Source organism: Canis lupus, chromosome 21 (genome assembly GCF_048164855.1).
Source record: "Canis lupus baileyi chromosome 21, mCanLup2.hap1, whole genome shotgun sequence".
NCBI classification, from domain to species: domain Eukaryota; kingdom Metazoa; phylum Chordata; class Mammalia; order Carnivora; family Canidae; genus Canis; species Canis lupus.
The window spans coordinates 54963759-54987798 of NC_132858.1; the positions used below are offsets into that span (position 1 = coordinate 54963759).

The 24040-nt window shown below is 35.6% G+C and overlaps 1 protein-coding gene and 1 long non-coding RNA gene across 8 annotated transcripts in view; both read left to right on the forward strand.

Moving 5' to 3' along the window:
• ZPBP (zona pellucida binding protein) overlaps window positions 1-24040 on the forward strand; it is an 88136-nt gene that overhangs the window by 8153 nt on the left and 55943 nt on the right. For all 7 annotated transcript variants that reach the window (XR_012014387.1, XR_012014388.1, XM_072791768.1 and 4 more), the window contains exons 3-6: window positions 532-657; window positions 6946-7095; window positions 15802-16020; window positions 22912-22988. Coding sequence is in view for 5 of the 7 variants with exons in the window: in XM_072791768.1 (XP_072647869.1) it covers window positions 532-657; window positions 6946-7095; window positions 15802-16020; window positions 22912-22988 (572 nt within the window). In the remaining 2 variants the exon portion in view is untranslated. The remainder of the gene's footprint in view (window positions 1-531; window positions 658-6945; window positions 7096-15801; window positions 16021-22911; window positions 22989-24040) is intronic.
• Window positions 18356-20788, forward strand: LOC140613211 (uncharacterized). The gene is made up of 3 exons (XR_012014389.1): window positions 18356-18545; window positions 19875-19948; window positions 20697-20788. It is a non-coding gene; the product is annotated as an uncharacterized lncRNA (long non-coding RNA).

Sequence of the window (24040 nt, forward strand, 5' to 3'; positions counted from 1 at the left end):
ACCTTTAAATCTTAAAGTGGAAAAAAAAAATAAATCTTAAAGTGGGAAAAATGCTTAATAAATAAAACATAGCATAATTTATTGAGTTTTTACACACATAATTTTTAAATTGAGTACTTTGGGTCACATCAATATAAATAATTTACTATTCCTCTAATTTACACAAATATATTGGTTCCTTTCAGGTTTGGTATCATTGCAAAAACAAAGTCTTAATTCATAATTGTGTTAATAATATGTAATTAAAGTCATATTCTGGGGATAAAATAAGTTAGCATGGTGAGCTCTTCATAAAAAACTAGTGCATTATTTTCAAATTGAGACATACACATGCTCAAATAAAATACATGTGTATATTTTTGAGTGTTTGTTATTACATGGAATGCAAAGAAATTTAGTTTGTATCAAGTAATTGCAATATCCCCCAAAGAAAAGTTATGAAAACATGCAGCCCAGACTACCAAATTAAGGCATTATAGAGCATGAAATAATACAAAATATTATTGGAACATTTTAATATTGTATTTTCAGTGAAAGTATATGTTATGCTCCATCAAAAGAGTCCACACGTGTTATGTGTAACCCCACGGCTGCGAAATTCGGAAATGATAGATCCATCATTCCAATGGCATGGGCCAAAAGGAAGAATTATTTCAGGTAGGCTTTTGTTTCAATTATCATAATTACATTAATATATCTACTATACTCAGAATAAAGAGAATATTCGTATCTCATCTATGTATCTGTTTCCTCACGTGTTTTTCTTGTGATTTCCCTTTGGAGTGAGAGGGTCTCACGGTGTGTGCCTAATGTAACCATTCTTCACATATCTTAATCTGAGAGACACATTAGAAGACTTAAATGTTTGGAAAATTCTCTAGGCAGCTATATTCGACAAAAATGTGACTTTTTAAGTTCATAAAGTCATTTGGGGTTACTTTAAGAGTTTTGTTAATCAAGTGGCTATGAAGAAGCTGATATAGTTCTGGTTTTTGTTAAAAATACTAACAAGCCTTTTGAGCTGCAAATTTACAAATATGGTTTTGTTTGTTTTTCTGCAGCCCCATATAGGGACAACTTGAGACTTTATTAGTAGAGATTTACACTTTTTGGTCTTATATTTTTCTCTGACTAAAATCCATACCAATGTGGATTATACTTGAATTAACTTAAATATTATTTCCATTAAAAAAAGACTAAATATAACACAGTATTCTAGTATTAAAAACAAGCTTTTAGATACGCTGTGTGGAGTGACAACAATTATGTACTAATATATTATTGGTGCTGTGTTTACAAAAGAAGGAATTTAGTATTCAGGTATTCATCCAGATGAGAAGGTAAACTCGAAACCCATCTGAATGATATCGCCTTACAGTTTTCGAAAAATTTTTGAGGAAACAAGATCTTGTTCTCGCAAAGGTACTTTTTTCCATGTGGAGATTACTGTTGGTATGACTGATCAACATTTTCTTTACTCAGCTGCTTTTGTTGTCTGGAAATGCATATCTTACTTTTATTCTAATTTTTCATTTGCTAAAAGCTGATTTGTTTTTGCAGCATGGTTTAAAAAATATTAAATTACCTTAGCTGTTCTTGTTTTCAGCCTTGATAAATATCCAGCTTAATGAATTTTCATCCTAAAGATCTGTTCAATGAAACACCTAATTATTTTTGCATACCTTCTGAGGAAGTTTTCTTTATTGCTCTGTTTACCACATTTTCTTCCTTTCTGTTTTTTCTTTTTTTAAAAAAGCCCTATTGGTATTTTGAGACAGTGCCTATGGGCAAAAACCTACAGGTTTATTTTGTTATGTGAGTTGAGGGAAAGCAGTATATTCATACCAGCCCTTGCTGAGGAAACATTCCTTGGAAGTATTTATTTTGTAATTTGCTAATTCATATTTTTTTTACATTTGAATGATCTCACCTGTATATTACTATAATATTTATGTGGATTCTAAAGTAGCTCAAGGTTTGAAGAGGTACCCTCTCTTTAGGTGTGGTCCTTTAGAGTGAATTACTCAGCCCCTAATGAATGACTGCCTGATGGGTCCCATTGTGCTAGGCTTTGATAGAAATTCAAAGATCAAATCTAATATCTCTGCCTGACAGTAGTGATGCAGGCAGAGGGAATTAACAGAGATCAATAACAGAAATCCTAAGAGATTGGGCACTTAATATAAATCCATGAATGGGCCAGGTATAAAAGCATCCAGTACTGAAAATATATTGGATTTTATTTTTACTGCTCTGTAATAGTAGCACATAACACACACATGTATGTTAAATATAGTTTAAGTTTGATGTTACAACTCTGTTAGCTCAGAAACAGAAGCATTTAAGTATTGTTCTTTTTTTTATTTTTTTTTATTTTTTTTTAAGTATTGTTCTATTGTAATTTGTTACTCCTTTGATTTGGGGATTGCAGTCTAAACATTTTCTTCTCCAAGAGGCCATGCCAGTCTTGTAGTTTATATTACAAAGGATAGCATATGATTGAATTTTGAATCCTTCAACTAGGAGCAATAATTTATTTTACTCACTTTCATATTGGAAAACAGATGTTCCAATATGAATTACATGGACTAACTACAAAATTAATTAATGTTCTGGTCAGCCCTGGTGGCTCAGCAGTTCAGTGCCACCTTCAGCCCGGGGTGTGATCCTAGAGACCCGGGATCGAGTCCTGCATCGGGCTCCCTCCATGGAGCCTGCTCATCTCTCTGCCTGTGTCTCTGCCTTTCTCTGTGTGTCTCTCATGAATAAATAAATAAGATCTTTTTAAAAAAATAATTAATGTTCTAATATGAATTATATGTAATAACTACAAAAATGTAGTTATTTCCATGTAAGGATAAAATATTAATGCAGTGTTTTTTTATTTATAAAAACTATTCTCAGGAATTTCTGGTATTCTGACGTCATGATCATATTTTAGTTTGCAGTATGTGATTGCATCATAATTCACTTGTCCATCAGATTTAAAGCTCATTAGTTATACTATCATTTGAACTGGAAATGTTGTCTAATTTTCCTAAGCTTGAAAAATGGAGAATCTCTTTAGACTTTAGGTTAAACTGCACTGTGCTTAGTTATCTTTTTATGAGTATCCCAAAGATAGTTTCCCAGAAATTGAACAAAAGAAATGTAATTATGTAATTACTTGCACATTTCCTTGGAGAGAAATATTCAGATTGCTTAGATGGATTGTAAAATATAGGAGACCAATCTTAGATTTGGTCTCTCTCTCCTTCCCTCTCCCTACTTTCCTTTTCTCTCTCAGCCCCCAGTTTCTCTTTCAATTTCTATATTTTAAGAGTGAGAGAGACCAAACATGAGCAGGGGAGGGGCAGAGGGAAAAGGAGAGAGAGAATCCCAAGCAGTCTCCATGCTTGTATGTAGCCCAACGCAGGGCTCAATCTTGTGACCCTGAGATCATGACCTGAGCTAAAATCAAGAGTTGGATGCTTAACTGACTGAGCCACCCAGCACCCTTCTTTCAATATTTTTTATTTACAAACATAGTTTTTTTGCAAAAAGACCAGTACCTCTTATGCCAGCCTTCCTTCATTCTGATGAATTAACTCATTCTGGTGTGTGGACTTTCCCACTTTTCTGAACATCTACAACACATAAACGCACATATGTTAAATTTTATCCTGTAACTACACTCTTATTTTTAATGAGATGCTAGTATATTTTATTCTCCCTTACTATTTCTTTTATGGAATGAAGTATTTTATATATATAAATGTATATAAGATATATGCAGGTTTGACATACAATAAAACAAACATTCTAGAACCTACAAGTCAGGATATATCATTACCAAGACTGTTGGTTTGCACCTCTAGATACGTTCCTTAAAAATCCTGTTCTTCTATCCCCAAATCCCTTGTAGGTAAACACTACCTTGAATTTTTACAGTATTATTCCCTAGCTTTTCTTTATGCATTTGTCACATACCTAAATACATCCACAGATGCACTTACACATCCTAGTTATTTAATTTTTTGGACAGCCCTCTTTAGTAAGTACAATCATATGCTCCATTGTATATGATAAACAGAGGCATTGAGAGAAGAAGGTATTTACCTGAAGTCATGTGGCTTTGAAGTCTGGCTGCAGAGTTAACAGGTATAATCTAAATGAGGTAGGAAAAGGATTTTCCCTTCTTACCATTTTGTGAGTTTTTGTATCTTTTAAAGAATTTGTCCACTTTAGGGATCATGCCCTGAGCCGAAGGCAGCCCCAACCACTGAGCCACCCAGATATCCCTAGCTGAGTCTTCTTAAATGCTTGGGTCCTTTTTCTATTTATAGATAGCTGTCTATCCCCAGATTTTAGGTTTGTTGGTTGCCTTCCCACCTTGATTTTTTGATAGGTTCAAGAAAAGTTGTTAATTGACAGTTTATCTTTTTCCTTACTGCAGTAGTGGGATCGATGTTCTCATAGTCAATTTCCATAACTGAGCAGAAACCAAAAGTGTAGACCTATTTTTCAAAATAAGAAGTTGTAATGCAAGTGCTTTAAATTTGCCATCTAATTTTAGAGCTCTAAAACATGGATTTCTGGAAATCTAATCCAACTCTGAATTTTTAGATGATCAAACTAAGTTGTAAAGAAGTAGTACTGACTTTAATTCAATTATTCACTAACTATATGCTGTTGTATGAATTGTTACAGTACTATCCCTGGAATCATGAAATTCTCATTTAAACTTAGTTACTTAAGAATCATTTGAATTGTTATTACACAGTGGCTTTTCCTATTGGCTATGAAATCATCTGGGTATCTTTTAGTGTGCCACTTTTAATTTTTTAAAAATAAGGTGAAAGGGTGTTTTATTATGGATCATATGCTTCTTGATTTTCTGGCTGTCCTAATATGGCAATTTTAATTTTCTTTATAGTTTGAGAAGAATAAGTATTAACTCTTTTTTTTTTAAGTTTTTATTTAAATTCCACTTAGTTAACATACAGGGTAGTATTAGTTTCAGGTGTACAATGTAGTGATACAGCACTTCCATACAATATCCAGTGCTCATCGTAAGTGTCCTCCTTAACTTAACCCCTATCACCCATTTCATCCATCCCCCACCTACCTCCCCTCTGGTGACCCTCAGTGTGTTCTCTAGAGTTAAGAGTCAATTTCCTGTTTTGTCTCTCTCTCTCTTTCTACTTTTCCCTATGCTCATTTGTTTTGTTTCCTAAATTCCACAAATGAGTGAAATCGTACGGCATTTCTCTTCTTTGATTTATATGGGCATCTTTTATCATACTTACTGTCAAGTATTTGTGCTGAAATATATAGCAAACACTTAAAAACTTGTTTGTCTTAGAAAAGAGACATGTTATGATAAATATATAATCTTTCATTAAAAATATTCATAAATAAGCATTGCAGTAGAAACAGTCCTGGGACACCTGGGTGGCTCAGTGGTTGAGCATCTGCCTTCGGCTCAGGGCGTGATACTACGGTCCTGGGATTCAGTCCCACATCGGGCTCCCTGCATGGAGCCTACTTCTCCCTCTGCCTAAGTTTCTGCCTCTCTCTCCATGTCTCTCATAAATAAATAAATAAAATCTTAAAAATAAAAAAAGAAACATAGTCCGAATTTGTAATCCTTTTTCAACTTCATCCAGGATATGGAAATAGGATTACTTAAGGCATAATACTCTGTAAATTCCTTGAGGGGGAATATATCCATCTATTTATTTCTCCTTCAGTATCTGAAGTACAGCTTTGCATTTACTAGAAATCCAACACATTTTTATTGAGCAAATTAACATTGAAAATTTCCTAAGAATATTCATCTTTTGTCTTATTTTGAGGAAATAAATATATTCAGAATAAATTTAACTTGAAATTTATAATGTTATTTGCTTAAAGTAGAAAAAGTTAAACAAGCATTCATTCACTAGGATGATACTTTTCATTCAATGAATGGCATATTAAATTATTGGGTGAGTTATAATATAATGATTTTCAAATGGAAACCTGTTTATGAACTTTCAGAATGACAACTTGAGTTGCTTCAGGATTTGTAGCTTTGTTAAGTACTTTAACAGCTGTTGCATTTGTCACAAGTAAACAATCCTGTGAGGGATGCCATCATGTATTATGATTCTTTGTTTCACAAATGAGGGAACTGGACTCCAGGAAGATTAAAGGATCACCCCAGGATTACAGCATTCATGAGAAAGAAAGGCAGCCGTAAAACTCATGTCTGAAGCCTCTACATCACATTCTTTCCCGTCACACATCATCGCTTTCTGCCAGTGTGATACTGAAGTATAGAAGCACTTTTCCATCCAGTCCTAATTCTCCACACTGCAGCTCTGAGCTTATGTGACCTCAGACAAGTTGGGTGACCCCATCTACTTTGTTTTCTTCCTTGAGCAACACTTAAGGTTGTGATCTAGCCTTTGCCTGCTATCACATGTAATGACCAGAAGTACCTAGTTGTCAGTGAGTATGTCAGGTTAGCCTTGGTTCTGGGTGCATTCCTCCCTCTCACATGTAGGTTGCAGTTTGTAAGCTTAGGGCAGGCATAACTCCTCGATAAAATACGTGTATATGTGATTACTTTGTAGTGTATGCGGATGTCTGCGGCTTTCATACTCCGTGAATTTCTGATAGGCCCCATGTCAGTGCAAGGAGATCAGAAGTGCACTAAGTACATGTAATTGTTAGTCTCTTACCAGGTAGGCAGCCACGCCGGAGGTGAACTCCGGTTGTTAAAAACCAGATACTAAGCAGGTCATCCTGGCACCTGCTGCCAACAGACGCCAGAGGCAATGACTAGTTATGCCCCCAACGCTTTCTGTGATTCTATAGGTACATTTTGATGGTTTTGCTCTGTTCAGAAAATGTTTTGTCATTTTATCTCAGTGTCCTATAACTTAAGCAACTGAATACTATGTCTTGTTCCTTTATTAGAGAACAGCACTGCACAAGTTACATCCACAGGAAGCCTTGTATTCCAGAACTTTGAGGAGGGCATGAGTGGCGTATACACGTGTTTCCTGGAATACAAACCAACTGTGGAAGAAATTGTTAAAAATATTCAACTAAAATATCTTATATATGGTAAGAAGTGCATTTAGTTGTATTTTAACTTTTTTTAATGTTTTCAAATATTTAAATACCTTTACATTTGTCTTAAAGGCACTTTGTCATTTTTAGTCTTCTTATTAAAGAAAAATTCCTGCTTTCCTGTATTTTACAAAGTTCTCTCTAAAGTGTTAGTGGTGAGGGCGGGTCTTGTTTTTTTTTTTTTTTTTTTTTTTCTTCAGGGGGAAGTTGACATGAACACACAAATTTGAGCCAATGAATGAAAATAGGGGTTATGGAAATCACGTTTTCAGATTATTACAATATCATAGTCTGCACTGCTTTTCAATTCTGAGTTTCATGTTTGATGGCTCACTGCCAGCCCCCAGACAGGAGCATGAAATGCCACTGTAAAATCTTTTTCTAAAAGCAGTTTGATCTCTGGAAGTTTGTGATTGGGAGAGCTGGGTTGATAATGGAGTGGCCAGGAGAACAGCCTGAGCAAAGGTTGTTAGTTCCCTCTCTCCTGGAGGCCCACGTGTAGTGGAGAGAGTACTGCCCCTCCCAGAGGCACATGTCCGCTCGCCAGCACCTGTGAATGTGCTACCTCAAAGGTGGCAGAAGGGACTCTGCACATATTAATAGGCTGAGGATCTCGACAGGAGGAGATAATCCTGAAGTAGCAGAGCAGGCCCAGTGTCATCACAGGGTCCTTAGAAGAGAAGGCGGAGGGTCAGCGGCAGGTAAGGACACCTCAGGGTGGAAGGAGAGGTCTCGGGGTTTCTTTGAGGATGGAGGAGAGGGCCTCTAGAAGCTGGAGATGGCACACCTGGAGCTCCCAGAAGGAATGCACCCTGATTCTTCTAAGAGTAACTTTGGACTTCTGTTGTCCAGAACTGCAAGACAATAAATTGGTGCCATTTGATGCTACTGTATTTGTGGTGATTTGTTACAGTAGCGATAGGAAACTAAAGTACCCTCCTGTCACAGCTGAGTTGCACAACAAATGGCAGAATTATTAGTGGTTTCCTGACAATTTGGGTCACTGAAAAAACCACTATCGCATATATCCAAAGAAAGACATAATTTTTTTATGAGAAATTATATTAACTTTTTTAGGCAAAAATTTATTTCAACTTCTGAATCAGTCATGCTTCACTTTTGTTTCGTTACATAGTTTTCTCCATCTTGTTATTTCAGGGGTCTTGTCTATACCAATTGTAATCTCGTAGGTATAAGCTGACAACTGTGGCCGTGCCTCAGATAAATGCTAGTTTATAGGAACGATGAGCGTCGCTCATCGGTGCCAGGCAGCGCTGTGTTTTTAGGGTGTAGTTCTACTAACAATAAAACGCATGCAATGCTTGTGCAAGGCATTGTCGGAAGTGCTTTACGTGTATTCTACTTTTTTAATCCCCACGACAAACCTCTGTGGTTTGTAGACAGTGCTGTTTGTAGACAGTAGACAGTGCTGTGTTCCATCTGTGGATACACACTGGGGCACCAGGGGGTTAAGTGACTTGGTCCAAGCCACACTGTTGAGAATTTGGGGAGACTCAGCTGTGACCCTAGGAATTCTGATTCTGCAGTTGTTTTTATCCTTGTGTGCCAGGAGGATGAAACCTCATTTAATAAACCCTGATTTGGGCGACCTATTGTTTTTGTGCTTAAAGCAGATCACATAATTTAGTGCCATTTCATTACAAAGACCCACTTTTATCTTTCTAATGGTCATACAGTTTTCCAGATCTGAGCAGTCCTCAGTTGATGATCCTTGAGTTTGTTTCAAATTTTCCCTACTCCAGACAGTACTATATGGAGCATTTAAATAAATCCCTCCCCCTCCTTTCTGCACTTATGTGTATGTCTGTCTCTGTCTCCAGCCTATTTGTGTGTAAACACACAGACTACACACCTTCTGTATATATGTATGCATGCACGTGTGTATGTACTTATGTATATATGTATTTATTTATTCATAGTCTTCCACCATGAGGCACACTTTATTTTTTCCAGATTTAAGAACAGGAAAAATTAGGCTATCAGATGGAGAAATGATGGGGATAATCACCTCTTTATTAACTAGTTTTGATATAATAGATTTTAATCCTAGAAATCCCTTTTTAATGTATGTTAGACTCTATGGAGCGCCTGCAGGGCTCAGTGGTTGAGCATCTATCTGCCTTCAGCCCAGGTTATGACCCCAGCGGGGTCCTGGGATCGAGTCCCACATTGGGCTCCCCTCAAGGAGCCTGCTTCTCCCTCTGCCTGTGTCTCTGCTTCCTGTGTCTCTCATGAATAAACAAATAAAATCTTTTAAAAAATTAATAATATATGTTAGACTCTATTACTATGATCCAATATATAGATTGGCCCAAATAATTAATTACCTGAGCGTTTCTGAGATCCCATTTTATGAAGCCAATTACAAATGCTAAATACTCAATTTAATTTAATTTTGCTTCTGTTAGAGCATCTGTGCTCAATATGGGTTGTTTTAAGGCAGTGAGTACCGTGACTATGGCAAATTTAGGCAAGGCTCCAGTTAAAGTGAGGCATACTTCTTTTTCTCTACATGTATTATTCTAAGATAACAGAGAGTAAAATGTTTAAATTTAGTTGATACCCCAGGTGTAACCATAATTTGAGCCCCTGTATTGATTAGGTCCATGGAGTTAGGTCAGTTGGTGGATTTTAGCAAAAGTCAAAGTTAATTTGTATTGTACAGGTACAAAAGCCAATCAGATCCCTTTTTATCTTTTTTGAAAAAATAAAAGTTCTTCTCTATGTACCCTTGGTATATAAATGGGCTTTATGATTATTTTTTAGTGTAGGCGACACAGTGTTACATGAGTTTCAGGTGTACAGCATGGCGACTTGACAGCTGTAAGCATTCTGCTCTGCTCACCACAAGGTCACACGTATTTTTGTGTCATATAATGGAAATTAAAGTGTCCGTATTTTTATAAGAAGAATTTTGTAAGGCAAAGCCTTCGACAGAGTATTCGGGGTTATTTTGCTGGATTTTGCCAGTTTTCCTACCCAGAGCGGACCAACCAATACCCCGCTGCAGTACACGAAGACCTCATCCTCTGAGATTCCTTTGGCTTGTGCTGAGCAAGCTTCCCTGAATCAGAAGAACCAAACTCACTTATAATTACATTACATTTTTATATATAAGATGTGTAAAATTTTAGAAAGTAACAAAAATAACACAACACTGAAAATTACTCTCAGATTTAAATATGGCAAGACCATGGGTATATAGTGACTCATTCTTTTAAGATGCCGTCCTTAATTAGTACATTCGAGCATTTAAGAATATTTTTGTCACTTAGATTATACTACTTTTTCAGTGTTGATGCCATTTTTATTTTGGATGGTTTGTCTTTTTCTCAGTAATTGATAGAGTTTATCGTTCTGGATACCAGTACTTTCTCTATCATGTTGCAGGACCTTCTGCCTGCCTCTCACTATGTTTATGTCCCAGAAGATTAAAATATTTTTGTAGTGAGCTTTACCGTTACTTTTTTGAGTTGTGATTTTTTTGGTTTGATTTTTTTTTTCTAAGAAGTTGTTCTTTATACCTAAAAAGTAAAAAGTTTCCTGTATTTATTTTGCTGGCTTGTGTTTTTTAAAATTATTTTTTTATTAAGATTTTGTTTATTTAGAGAGAATGAAAGGGCAAGCAAAGGGAGGGAGAGGCAGAGGGAGAGAGATTATCTCAAGCCGACTCCAGTGTGAGCATGGAGCCTGACATGGGGCTTCATTTCACAACCCTGAGATGATGACCTGAGCCAAAATCAGGAGTAGAAAACTTAACCAACTGAACCACCCATGGCCTATGTTTTTTTAATTAAAATTTTTATTTCAAGATGATTATAGATTCATGTGTAGTTGTAAAAAGTAATAGAGAGATCCCATGTATGTGTTACCTGGATTCCCCTTTTAGTGCTTTCTTGTGAACATCTAGCACATTATCGGGCCAAGATACTTAGTTTATGTAGAGCACCAACCTTAATCAGATTCCTTCAGTTTTATAGTACTCCTTCGTGTGTGTGTATTTAATTCTCTTAGGCTTTATCACAGGTGTAGGCTCACGTATCCACGCTACAGTTGAGATACAGAGCAACACCAGCAGCAGAAGTATACTCCGGGTTGTCCTTTACACTCAGCCATTTCCCTCTTACCATCTCGTTATGACTGACAACCACAATTTCCTCCAATTCTATGACTTTATCACTTCCAAACTATTATATGAGTGCAGGAATATAGTATAATGTTTTATGGGATTGTTTTTTTCCATTTGGCTTAATTTTCTAGAAATTCATCTAAGTTGTGTACATTTATTATCCATTCCCTTTATTCTGAGCTGTATTCCATAGCACAGATGTGCTAGACTCTTTTTCATCCCTCACCTGCTGAAGAATATCTGGATTGTTTCAGGCTTTGGCCTGTAACATATAAAGTTTCTATGAACCTTATGTATAGTTTTTTGTGTAGATAGAGGTTTTTTACCTGTGGGATAAATGCCCGAAGTGCACTGGATGGATCATGTGATAGTTACATATTAGTTTTACAAGAGATTGCCAATTTCTTTGCCACCGTGGCTTTGCCATTTTACGTTCTGACCAGCAGCAGCTTCTCTGTCCTCACCGGTCAGTATTGGTTGTTGTAATTTATTTTAACCATTTTGATGAGTCTGAAGTGATACTTCATTGTGGTTTTCATTAGTGTTTACCTCGTGTCTATGGACGTCGAACATGTCTTATGAACATATGGAAGGCAGTTGTGCTCACCACTGTACCACCAACGCGATCCCCTGTTTCTGGGTTCTCTAATTTCTTCCTTGCTAATAGTTAGTTAATATAAGTACATAGAAACATTCAATACCAAGTAGTGATTCCTCCTACTATTCTTTTTTAATGAAGATTGTTTTGTGCCCCTACTTTATATAGTTTTGTGTGTTTTTGAGAAGCCAGAAATAGAAAGGAGGGAAAGTGTATGTTTATAGGTTTAAACATTTAGTCATTTTGTTGATCATTTTGATTTTCATCATTTGCTCCCATGTATCAAGCTGCCATCTGTAGTCCTTTCTGTAGCCCCAAAAAGGGGATTGGTGTTAACATCGTATGCAGATTTCTTGTATACAATTGCTTTTTAAATCCTTAAAGAGGAAAAAAGTAGAAGAAATATGCCCTTATACTACCTTATAATTATATAATCACCTTTACTGGGGCACTTTGTTTTTTTGATGTAGATTCACATTATTGACTGGGGTCACGTTCTCTCATTATGAAGAATTGCTTTTAGCTGATTCATTTTTTGGCTAGATCACATCTCCTGCTGAGCTCCTTGGTTCATTTCTCCTTTCAGTGCTTTCAGTTTTCAACTGCAGAATGTCCAGTTGGTTTGTTTTTTATAGTTTCTAACTTTATAGATATTCTATATGATATGAGATTGTCATATGCTTTCCATCTTTAATCATAATATCCTTTAATTTTTTTTTAACATTTTCCTTCTATTTTAGAGAAGTAGAGTGAGCATGTGCATGAGCCAGGGGTAGGGGTAGATGAGGAGAGAGAGAAAGAATCTCAAGTAGGCTCCATGCTCAGTGGGGAGCTCAGCAAGGCTCAGTCTAGTGACCCTGAGATTATGACCTGAGCCGAAACGAAGAGTTGGATGCTCAACCGACTGAGCCACCCAGGCGCCCCTGTTTTATAATATTTATAAATATTGAATGCTTTGATATTTTTATCTTTTAAGTCCCACATCTGTCATTTACTCAAATAGTTACTGTTCCTATTTTTTTCAGTACATGAGTCATACTTTCCTGTTTACTTGCTTGACTCAAATTTTTTCCACAAACTGGACTTTTTAGATAGTGTAGGAACTCTGGGTAGGGACCCACACCCCTGCCCTCCCCAGGCTTGCTATAATTATTTCATGTTTTTTGCTTAGCAAGTGCCTACATCATTTCTGTGGAGTTCACTCCTCACCTACCATAACGTGAAGACCACGCCCCTTCCCCGAGTCTGTTTTAGGAAGGTGCAGCTGAGGTGTACCCACAGTAGTTTGATGGATCTTTTGTTTTCAACAATGCCTTGGGCATAAATTCCTCCGAAGACTGATCTGGTTAAATTTGGGTTCCTTTGAAGGGATATTCCCCAGGTGAGTGTGTGATATTTTTTCTGACCCGGGATAGCGCCTCCCAGCTGACTCTTCCAGTGTTGCTCTCTGACAGACTAGCCCCACTCTTACTCACCTACTTAGCAGATGAATCTATAAATTCCCCCACCCCTTTGTCTTTCACTAAACCTCTGCTGTTTTTGAGACTTCCCTGCACTTTATCTCAAGTGATGTCTGTTCCTTTGAGAAAAGGTTCTGAACTCTGTTCTGCAGCCTGCTCCTGCCCCTTGGCAGATTCTCTGACCTGCAGCCCTGGAGCTGAGTGGGCACAGTGCTGTGCTCCTGTTGAGAGCCATCTTACTCTAGGAGCTTAGTGGGGAGCGGGGAATAGTAGCAGCTTCTGTGGACTCCTCTGTTGGCTGTTCCTGCTGTGCAGCCTTCACACCATAAACTGCAAGGGCTGTGAGCGTCCAGGGATTCCCAGCATTGCTGCAGCTGGGTTTGAGCCTCTGTGTCACAGAATGCCGATGGGAGGACGAGAGGAGTCCTCCCCCTCCAGTGTGTCAACTGCAGCTTCACTTCAGCAACAGAGAGCTGTGGTCAGAAGTACTGCCATCCTGCCCCTCCTGGGAGGCTACTGCCTGGGAGCTGGGGGAAGAGAGCACCCCACGTTCCTTTCTGCACCAGTCTGGAGTAGCTGAGGGGAGGGAGGGAGGTCTGGGTTCAAATCCCCAGACTCCCTGTTCTTACCAACTTCTAGTAGATTTTTTTGAATAAATGTCTTTTTTTTTTCCACTTTTTTTCTTTGCTCCAAGTGTTATTCAAAACCCAGTTCCCCTCTTGGTGGGTGTTAAGCCAAAGGACACAACCAAGCCAAAGAATGGAAGGAAGGATTTTGCTTGCAACAAGTAAGGAGAACACTGAGGATCTTACCCACGGCAGTGTGTCCTGGAACAAGAAAATTGGGGAATCTATAATCTGAGGGTGTGTCCATGTTCATGAAGGGGCTTGCTCCAGGGGGAATACAGCATGGAATTGGGGCAAGGTCATTTCAAGGTGACTGAGTCCTAGGGCCAGCAGGGGTGGGTGTCATCGGTTCTCGGGCTCAGGTGGGTCCAGTGTCTGAGCACTCAGAGGGTTTTAGATCCTAAAAGCCCCTGACTGAAAGTAACTCAAGAGTGAGCATAACAGACCTCACGGTGAAATCAGCACTGGGAGTTTTTGTGATTGGTTGTCTGCTTACAAATTTTTTGTTTGTCTTTCCACAATAATTATTTCTGTTATCAAGAAAAGTAGTAGATAATAGTTGATGAACATTTACTGGCTGTTTACTACAAGAAAATATTTAGCCTTCCCTAGTGTGTACAGACACTGCTTCCTCCCCAACCAGGACCTTAGCCACCACCCTGTGGATTGGTCAAGGATTGTGTTGCAGGCCAGTGTTATTTTACCTCCTGGGTAAAATAACATCCTTTCGCCTACTCTCACCCAAAAGAATGTGTTTAAATTACTTTGAGTTCCCTGAGCAATAGTGTACAAGACTGCAAAATGAGTGGCTTGGACTAGATCTCTCAGTTCTTTTGGAGCTTCGAAGTTTTAGCAGAGATTCTTCTAAAAGGTGGTGATAGAAAAAAAAAATGCAGTGAACTGCTGTCTGCTCATAATTAATTGAGATAGTTGTCATAACTAACCAGCACTGGGAATTTTATCACTAATTTATTGTCTCTGATATGATTAGGCTGTCTCCTGGCCTGTTACAGGCTGTTATTTCCTATACCCTTTCATAAGATGGCTGGGACCTAACATGACTTATGTTCGGGAAACTATGTCTTTCTTTTTTCTGGGAACCTCTGTTAGGACCATTAGGACCATTTCAGAGGCTATAAATAGTTGATTTCTGAAAATAATTTACATCACTGTCATTGGGAAGTGGTCTTGTACCATTTTTCCAACTGTCATGTCCTGCTACTATAATTGTTTTAAGAACATTTTTCATCATCATTACTTTATTGGATATGCCATTTGTTATTTAGTAGTATTGTAGTATTTTATTTTAAAATTTTTGATGGATTTTTAATTATTGATTTTTATTTTGATGTCATTGTGTTAGAAAATGTGGTTACATGATATGTATATAATTATTATGGATTTCCTGTCATATTTATATATTTTCTTATTTCAGTGAGATTTTGAAGTGCTTAAGAAAAAAATGTTCTCAGTTTCAGATATTGTAATGGAACTCAATAAAACTGGTAGATTTATGAGAAACATAAAAGATTTATTTATTTTTTCAAGAGAAGGGAGAGGGAGAGAATCTCAAGCAGACTTCCTGCCAAGCATGGTGCCCAATACAGGGCTCAGCCTCACAACTCCTGACCTGAGCTGAAATCAAGAATCAAATGCTTAACTGACTGAACCACACAGGTGCTCAGAATCTTAATTTTGATACCATAGGGATTGGATATTTGGCATAATTCTTGTATCCTTCAGTTTTCTTAGGATGGATATAAAAATACTATGAAATTATTACAAGTAATCATTTCTTTTCGACAGTTGCAATATATTTTAACTGTTTAAATAACCACTTTTGTGTTATTCTTTAATTTTTTACAGCATATCGTGAGCCTCATTATTATTACCAGTTCACAGCTCGATATCATGCAGCTCCCTGCAACAGTATCTATAATATTTCTTTTGAGAAGAAACTTCTTCAGATTTTAAGCAAATTGGTTCTTGACCTTTCATGTGAAGTTTCTTTACTGAAGTCGGAGTGCCATCGTGTTAAAATGCAAAGAGCTGGTTTGCAAAATGAATTGTTCTTTACGTTTTCAGGTAAGTATATATAATTTTTTAAAGAAAACAAATTAAAAGCAAAAAGCAAATTTTGAAGACATGAATTATCTGCAGCATTTTTTAAATGTAAATGTTATAGATCTGAGTATTATAATGTTCTCTACTTTGGCTTAGGTCTGATAGGCCTCAAAATAAAATTCGGATTCATGTACTTAGTGAAATAACTAGCTTGTAATGGTAACAGCTCTCAAATAACTAACCTTTGCTGTGATAATTTACTAGAGAATGAAATTTAAAATAAGGAAATGCCTGTCTGTATATTTAACTGTTACGAAGATTTAATTTGTAAAAGAACCTAATTCTGATAACATGAGTTAATATTATAGATCAGTAGGACCATTCTAAGGGCTTACAGTGCTTTTCCTAATGATGCAGAATGGAGGCCCAGTGTTTTCTGGAAAGCGAAGAATTGATTTTGTACCAATACTTATAAAAGGGTCTGTTTATGAATAAACACTGCAGAATAACTATCCCTATGTTTTTATTGAGTCCCCATGGCAGTAGGACTCCATCTTCTATCCATCTCAAATGATATTGCTTACTGTTTTCCTTTCTTCCTTACTCTGTCCTTGATTTGTTCACTGCTGGTGTTGTATTGTACCCACTCATTTCTCCACTTTTCTGTTTTGTTTTGTTTTTGGCCATCTCTGATTGAATTTTTAGACACAACTAAGAGTTGTAAAGCTTTACAGGAAAAGAACGAGAAGTTCAACCTCATTTTTACTATCTTTATCTTCTTTACCACTTTTCTTCCCCTCCAGAAAAATTTTGAAAGTTATTTTGTAGCCAAGGAGACAAAGTTATCACAGTTAGACTCTTGCTTTAGCTCTTCAAGGAATAGTATTTGCATTCATGAGTTATGAGACTTTTGTACCTAGAGTGCTTCACAGGTGCAATTAATAGGCATTTAAGAATCCTTAGAAGACCTTGAAAGTAAAGTTGAACCTATAAAAGAGATGATACACAATAGAAATGAGGCCTTGTGGGCTTGATATACATTTCTTTAATGACTAATGATGTTGAACATTTTTTCATGTGCATTTTGGCCATTTGTATATCTTTTTTTTTTTTGGAGAAAAGTATATTCAAGTTCTTTATCCAGATTTTATTTTCTTTCCAGCTTTATTGAAATAAATTGACATATAACAATATGTAAGTTTAAGAGGTACAACATAAGTATTTGATGTGTGTGTGTGCATGTAAAATAGTTACAATTTATCTTATTTTTTTGTGGTGAGAACTTTTAAAAGTCTCTTTGCAATTTTCAGACACTCCGGGATCAGGCCCTGGGCTGAAGGCGGCGCTAAACCTCTGAGCCACCTGTGCTGCCCCCTTTCTTGGAGTTTTAATTTCTCTCCTTATATTACCCATCCATTCTTGCATGTTGGCTACCTTTTCCATTACAGCCCTTTGCATCTTGTCATAGGTATTTTAAATTTCCAGTCTAATAATGTCAACATCTCTGCCTTATCTGAGTATGATTATAATGCTGTTGTTTCTTTTTTCTTTTAAGATTTTAGTTATTTGAGAAAGAGAGGGTGTGAGCTGCGGGGGAGAGGTAGAGGGAGAAAGAGACAGTTTCAAGCAGACTCTGCACTAGGCACAGAGCCTGATGCAGGGCTCAATCTCATGACTCTGAAGTCATGACCAACATCACGAGTTGGATGCCTAGCCTACTGTGCCAGCCAGGCAACCTGCTTGCTGTGTTTTTAAACGTTTTTTTGTCTTTTAGTATTTCTTGCAAGTTTTTATTGAAAACTGGATATGATGTACGTCATAGTAAGAACTGAGTTAGGTATGTCTTATTGTAACATTTTCTGTTTATTTGTTTAGGATTTGGGCTATTGTTTAGGATTTGGGCTATTTACAAAAACTATAGGCTTCAGGGGCTAAAAATATCTGATATGCTTATCTTTGTCTGCTTTGTTGTCTTTGAGTTTCCCCAAAGTCATCTTCCTAAGTAAAGTATGAGACTTAAAATCCTTCTCTTGTAATCTCCTGGTTTGTATGATGTCCTGTTGATGTGCTGGTAGTTAGTAGAGGCAGCAGAAGCATTGTGTGGCCCAACAATCAGATCTCAGGATTTCAGAGAGCTTAGATCTTTGGTCTGAAACCTTCAGCAGTGTTTTTCCTCCTTTTTCTTGGTTTGCACTGGAAGCCTACAGGTAGCTGGAATTGGACATTTCCAATTTGCAAGGTCCTTTAGACTTTGGCAAACCTCCAGGTGCTTAAGCTGTGGAAAAATACTTCTCCTTAAGGGCAGGCTTTTATTGAAGACAAGTGAGTACTCTTGGTACATTTCAGAATGTTTATTTTGTTCCTCCTCATGCTAGAAGTACAAGGGGATTTGTTTTCTCTTCCCTCCCAGAGAAGTCTTGGGACTCATGAAAGCGTGGGGGACCCTGTGAGCTGGAATTTTTAACACTTGGGCTTTCTCACTGCGAGCCTTCAACAGATTCTCAGTTGCTGGTTTTTTCCTGCTTCCCTATCAGGGTCTTTCTCTGGTGCGTCTGTTCCTCATAAGCAATAATTCTCTATAAACACCTTTTTCTCTCTACCGTTTTGTGGGCAGCAGTTTTCCCTGAGACCTCAGTTATCTGTTAAATCAAAGAAAAGTTTGTGAGTCTGTTTACAGCTTTTCTTGTGAGGACAGGAGTGATAGCATCCGAGTGCCTTTCATGTGGGACTCCGAACCAGAAGTTTTCTTTTATCCTTTTTCTTTTCTTAATGCTCTGTTACTGATTTTTCTTGGGTTTAATAGACTGTAAAATAGCATTTTGATTTTATTTTCATTTTCTTTTCTGAATATATTCCAGTTATTATCTTGGCAGCTATCCTGAGTTTTACAGTTAATAACTTAAATATATAACTATATTGTTTGAATTAATACTAGCCTGGTTTACTCCTTCCTCTCTATGATGGTCTTTGTCATTGCATTATTATTGTTTACATTATTGTTTACCACTAACAGATTTAGAATTATTATCTGATGTATTTATTTCTAATCATATGCATGAAAAAAGTGGGAGTTAAAAGAGTAAAAATACAACAATATTGCCTTGTATCTGCAGAGTTGACTTTATCACTATTCTTTATTTCTTTGCACAGCATTGAATTACTATCTGTCATCCTGTTACTGGCTAATAATGTTAAACATTGTGTTTGGAATATTTTACTTTCTTCTTCATTTCTGAAGGATATTTTTCCAGATACGGGATTCTTGGTCGAAAGCTTTTTTCTTTTAATACTTTAAATATGTTATCTCACTGCCTTCTGACCTCCGTAGTTTTTGTTGTTGTTGTTTTCTTTTCTTTTCTTTTTTTACAAGACATTTGTTAATCTTACTATGGACTTGTAGTAAGTGACAAGTTCCTCTTTTTCTTCTCTCTTTCTGCTTTCAAGATAATCTCTCTGTTTGATTTTTGACAGATTGGTTATAATGTGTTTCACTGTTGAATTCCTTGACTTTATTTTAAAGATTTTTAAAAAAATTATTTATTAGAAAGAGAGAAAGCATGAGCAGGGGAAGGGACAGAGGGAGAGGCAAGTAGCCTGATGTGGGGCTTGATCCCAGGACCCTGAGATCATGACCTGAGCTGAAGGCAGATGCTTAACCAGCTGAGCTACTCAGGCACCCCAAATCCTTGCCTTTATGCTACTTGAATTCCATTGATCTTTTTGAATACATAAATACATGTCTTTTATCACATTGGGACATTTCTGGCATTATTTTTTCAGATGTCCTTTCGGTTCCTTTTTTTCTCTGTTATGCGTACGTGGTGGGGTTATTAGGCTTTCATTTCTTTTTCTGCTTTTTCTTTCTGCTCCTCTAGCTGGATAATTTCAGTTTACCTATCCTCAAGTTCACTGATTCTTTCATAAGATCAACTCTAATTGAAAGCCTATGGTGAGTTCTTCATTTTAGTTGTTGTAACTGTCAGTTCCGGAATTTGTTTAGTTTCTTTTTATATCATCTTTCATTTTATTAATATATTCTGTTGTGAAACCATTTTCCTTTTTGTTGTTGTTGTTCTGTGCTTATTATTTCCTTTAGCTTTTTGAGTATATTTAAAACAGTTGACATAGAGTCTGTCTAGTAATTCCAATTTCTGTGCTTCCTCAGGGATGAATTGTTAAGTATTATTATTTTTGAATGTTGGTTCATACCCTTCTTTCCTCACATTCCTTATATATATTTTTTAAATGGTACATTTTTAATATTCTAACAGGTAGTAATCATGAAATAAGATTCTTTTACCTCTTTTGTGTGTGTTGTAGTTGTTTAGTGATCCATCTAAGTTACCTTTGTAAAGACTATATTCCTTGTTGTATGTGATGTCTGATGTCCTTTAGCTTGATGTTAGCTAGTGTTCTGATAAAAAGATTCTTTGTTTTGTGCGGAGGTCAATTTCTGGTGACTCAGCATTTTCTCAGTTACAAAAATTTAGCTATTTTCCAGAGTTTCAACATACTTGATTCTGTTTTGAGTCTTGTTTGTCAGCGTTCCTGTGGTAGGATGTGGCTTGAGGTATCCTACCTCGCCATTTTACAGGTGTCATTTCTTTTTTATTTTTAAATTTTGTAAAAAGTTTCATATAAAAAGACAAAGAGGGTACATAGTTTCATACAGGTTGAGGTTAACCATCTAACCTAAGTAAAGCAGGTATATCAAAGAAGGCAGGAGTTCAGGAAGAAGTTGTGCTCTCTCAGATCCAGAGAGCTAATTGAGTAAACTGATCTAGACAGTGTAAGTATTATGTGGTTTGCCTAACATGGGGCAGGGGGTGGGGGAGTAGTATACTGCCTTTTGGCTTTACTACCTTTAGTACTGGATTATAACTTAAACATTCTAGGTGTTAATGACATGGTTAATCACTATCTGTACTGACTCTGAAGACTGGATAATTTCTGGGGATTCTGTGTTGTTTCTAACAATTTTGCTTTAGTTTAATAGATAGTAGATTTTGATGGATTTTTAAATTTGCTTTAAACTTTTATAAGGATTCAAATTAAAAATGTAATTGTGTACCTTCATATGATTTGATCTCAATCATATTATAATACATATAGACTCTGGTCTACCATCTTCTGAATTACTTAATGAACGGTAATTTCAAATGGTAATATTTTAAATAATATTTTAAATATTTTAAATATTTGGTAATTTCAAAAGCTTTATCTTAGGTAAATAATATTTTAAATATTTGGCTACATTTTGAAAATGCTTTCCGTAACTCCACTGTATATTTTTGATCTATGAATCTTAGAGATTCTACATTTCCTGGGTCTGGTTTTATGATGATTTCATTTTAAAAGGATTTAAAAAATAGTCCATTGACAAAAACTTTTTTTTTTCCCCCCAAATCTACAGCCCTTTTGGGAGGTCTGCTTTAGCTTCACATCTGTTCTGTTTGATTTTATAAAATCACTTTGATTTTATATTTTATATGTTGTCTTTTTTGTGATATTTTATAATACTTTGTGATATCAGTTCAAATGGCAACACAGAAATTTCATGTGTGTACTGGTTTGGGGAGATATTTAAAAAGGATATTGAAAAAATGAGGATTTCCCAGTTTTCTGCAAGTGTATTCTGCATTATTAATACTTTTGTGGTCAGTTTTATTATCTTCATCATATCAATGCTTATCCATCTAATATATTTTACATAACATATTAGGCAAATGTCAATAATATGAGCAAGGATCTGTCTTCAAGAAAGTCATATTCTAGTTAAAAGAAAATATATAACAGTAGTACAGGTTATGTAAATATTATGGCAGAGATTCTAGGTACTCTGTGGGTTCTATGTACATAAAGATGTCATTAGGAGATGAACAGTTGAGGAGGTCCATGAAACATTATTGGTGTTTTAAAAGAATTCCATGCAAAATAGCAATTTAAAGTCATGTATACAGACAACATGGGGTATATTTGGGGAACATTCTAGAAAATTTAATCGGTAAGACATATAGAGAATTTGGGGACAGTCAACTAGTCATTGCTTGTGGTTATATTATACAGAGCTTAGATAGTTAAGATTGATGTATTTTAAATAATATTTTTATAGGTAGAAAGAATGACAATCATAATATTTAGTCTCTTGTTTTACAGAGCAGAGAGTGGGTCTCATGGAGGTATTAAATAATAGCCTGTGTTTATTAGTGCTAGACCTAGGGCTAGAAATCAGTTTTTCTAAATGTATTTTGACCAATAGTGAGAAGTAACTAAAACTTTTAGAATTGTGGTAATTAAGTTGACATAATTTAGAAAGCTATTTAGTGGAAATCTTTGTCATCTATTCTCTCTTTGAATTTTATGACTTTACAAGTTTTTATGTCTTCTAGGTTGTACAGTTAAGTGGTACGTAGTTATTCTCAGTAGTCTCTTAATGATCCTTTGAATTTCTGTGTTATCAGTTATAGTGACTCCTTTTTTATTTATAATTTTGTTGCTTTGGGCCCTATTTTTATTCCTTGGTTAGTTTCATGAGGGGGTTGAAAATTTTGTTTACATTTTGAAGAAACAATTCTTAGTTTGGTGAAGCTTTTCTGTGATGTTTCTATTATCTATTTCATGTGTTTCTGCTCTAATCTTTCTTCTCATCATTAAAATCATCATTGTTATTATTGTTACAATCATTATCATTAAGTCTTAGGTTCATCGCAATCATGAGGGTTTCCTGATTTATATAGAACAAACCTTTGGCTTAGATTTATATCTAAATGATTTAGTGTAACATTAGAAAAACGCTTAATTATTACTGGAAGAGAAATATTAGATAAATGATCTATTTTATATTTCAAAAGCCAATTTTAATACTGTGATATAGATTTGGGGCCCTTTATAAAATATACTGTATTTTCTCAGTTTCATCTCTAGACACTGAAAAAGGACCTAAGCCATGTGTGGACCATAATTGTGAATCTTCCAAAAGACTGTCTAAGGTATGTTACAAAAGACTGTCTAAGGTATGTTATGTGGGGCTGGAGAAAATTAAAAAAAAAAATGAACATGCTCAGTGTGTAAGTAAGCATTTAGCTATTTATTGAACACATCAGATCCACCCATTACATTTAGGAAATTCAACAATAAAAATAAAATGTCATCAAATAATAAATGATAAGAACTTGAATTAACTAATACAGTTATTTTTATGAAATGCTTTAAAGTTTAGCATCTTGTTACTGTGTTAAGGAAGATAAGTTTTCCATTTCTTTGGCCTTATTTGTTCCATGTTAATTTATAATTATTAATCAAGTAGTACCTTTATAGCAAATCTAATAAGTAGTATAAGGATTTTATCTTGGTTTCTTTTCAAGGCTTCTCTAGATACTCTAGGTCCTTTTTATTTCCAGAAATTTTTAAAATCACTATGTCAGATTTCTAAAAACAAAAAATGCCCTGGATTCTGATAGGCATCAATAGGTTAATTGGTGAGAAGTGGTGTTTTGAGAATACTAATAAATTTTCCAATACATATATGTTAGTTCTCCCGACTTATTAAGGTTTGCAAAATTTACCTTTTTATTTTATTTTATTTTATTTTATTTTATTTTATTTATTTTATTATTTTATTTAAAAATATTTTATTTTTACTCATTTTTATTTTATTTTATTTCATTTTATCTTTTTGCAGTTTTTAGTTTAAAAGTCTTGCACATTTTCTGCTAAATTCATTCCTAAGTATTTTTTTTTAAGTGCTGTCTTAAACGGGATATTTAAAAAATAAATTGGTCAGTTTCAGTTTTCAATAGATGGTTTGCATGTTGCATATTTGCATGTTGTACTTAGCCACTTATTAAATTCATTTGTTACAGTAGTTGCTTTAAAGATTGCTTAGGATTTTCTATGTAAATCATCATGTCATATGCAAATAAGAGTATTTCTCTTTTTCTAATGTCTATGCTTTTTATTTCTTTACTTACCCTGTTTGTAGCTACAGTATGATGTTGAATAGATGAGAGAGAATAGATATCCTTTACTTGTTCCTGATTAT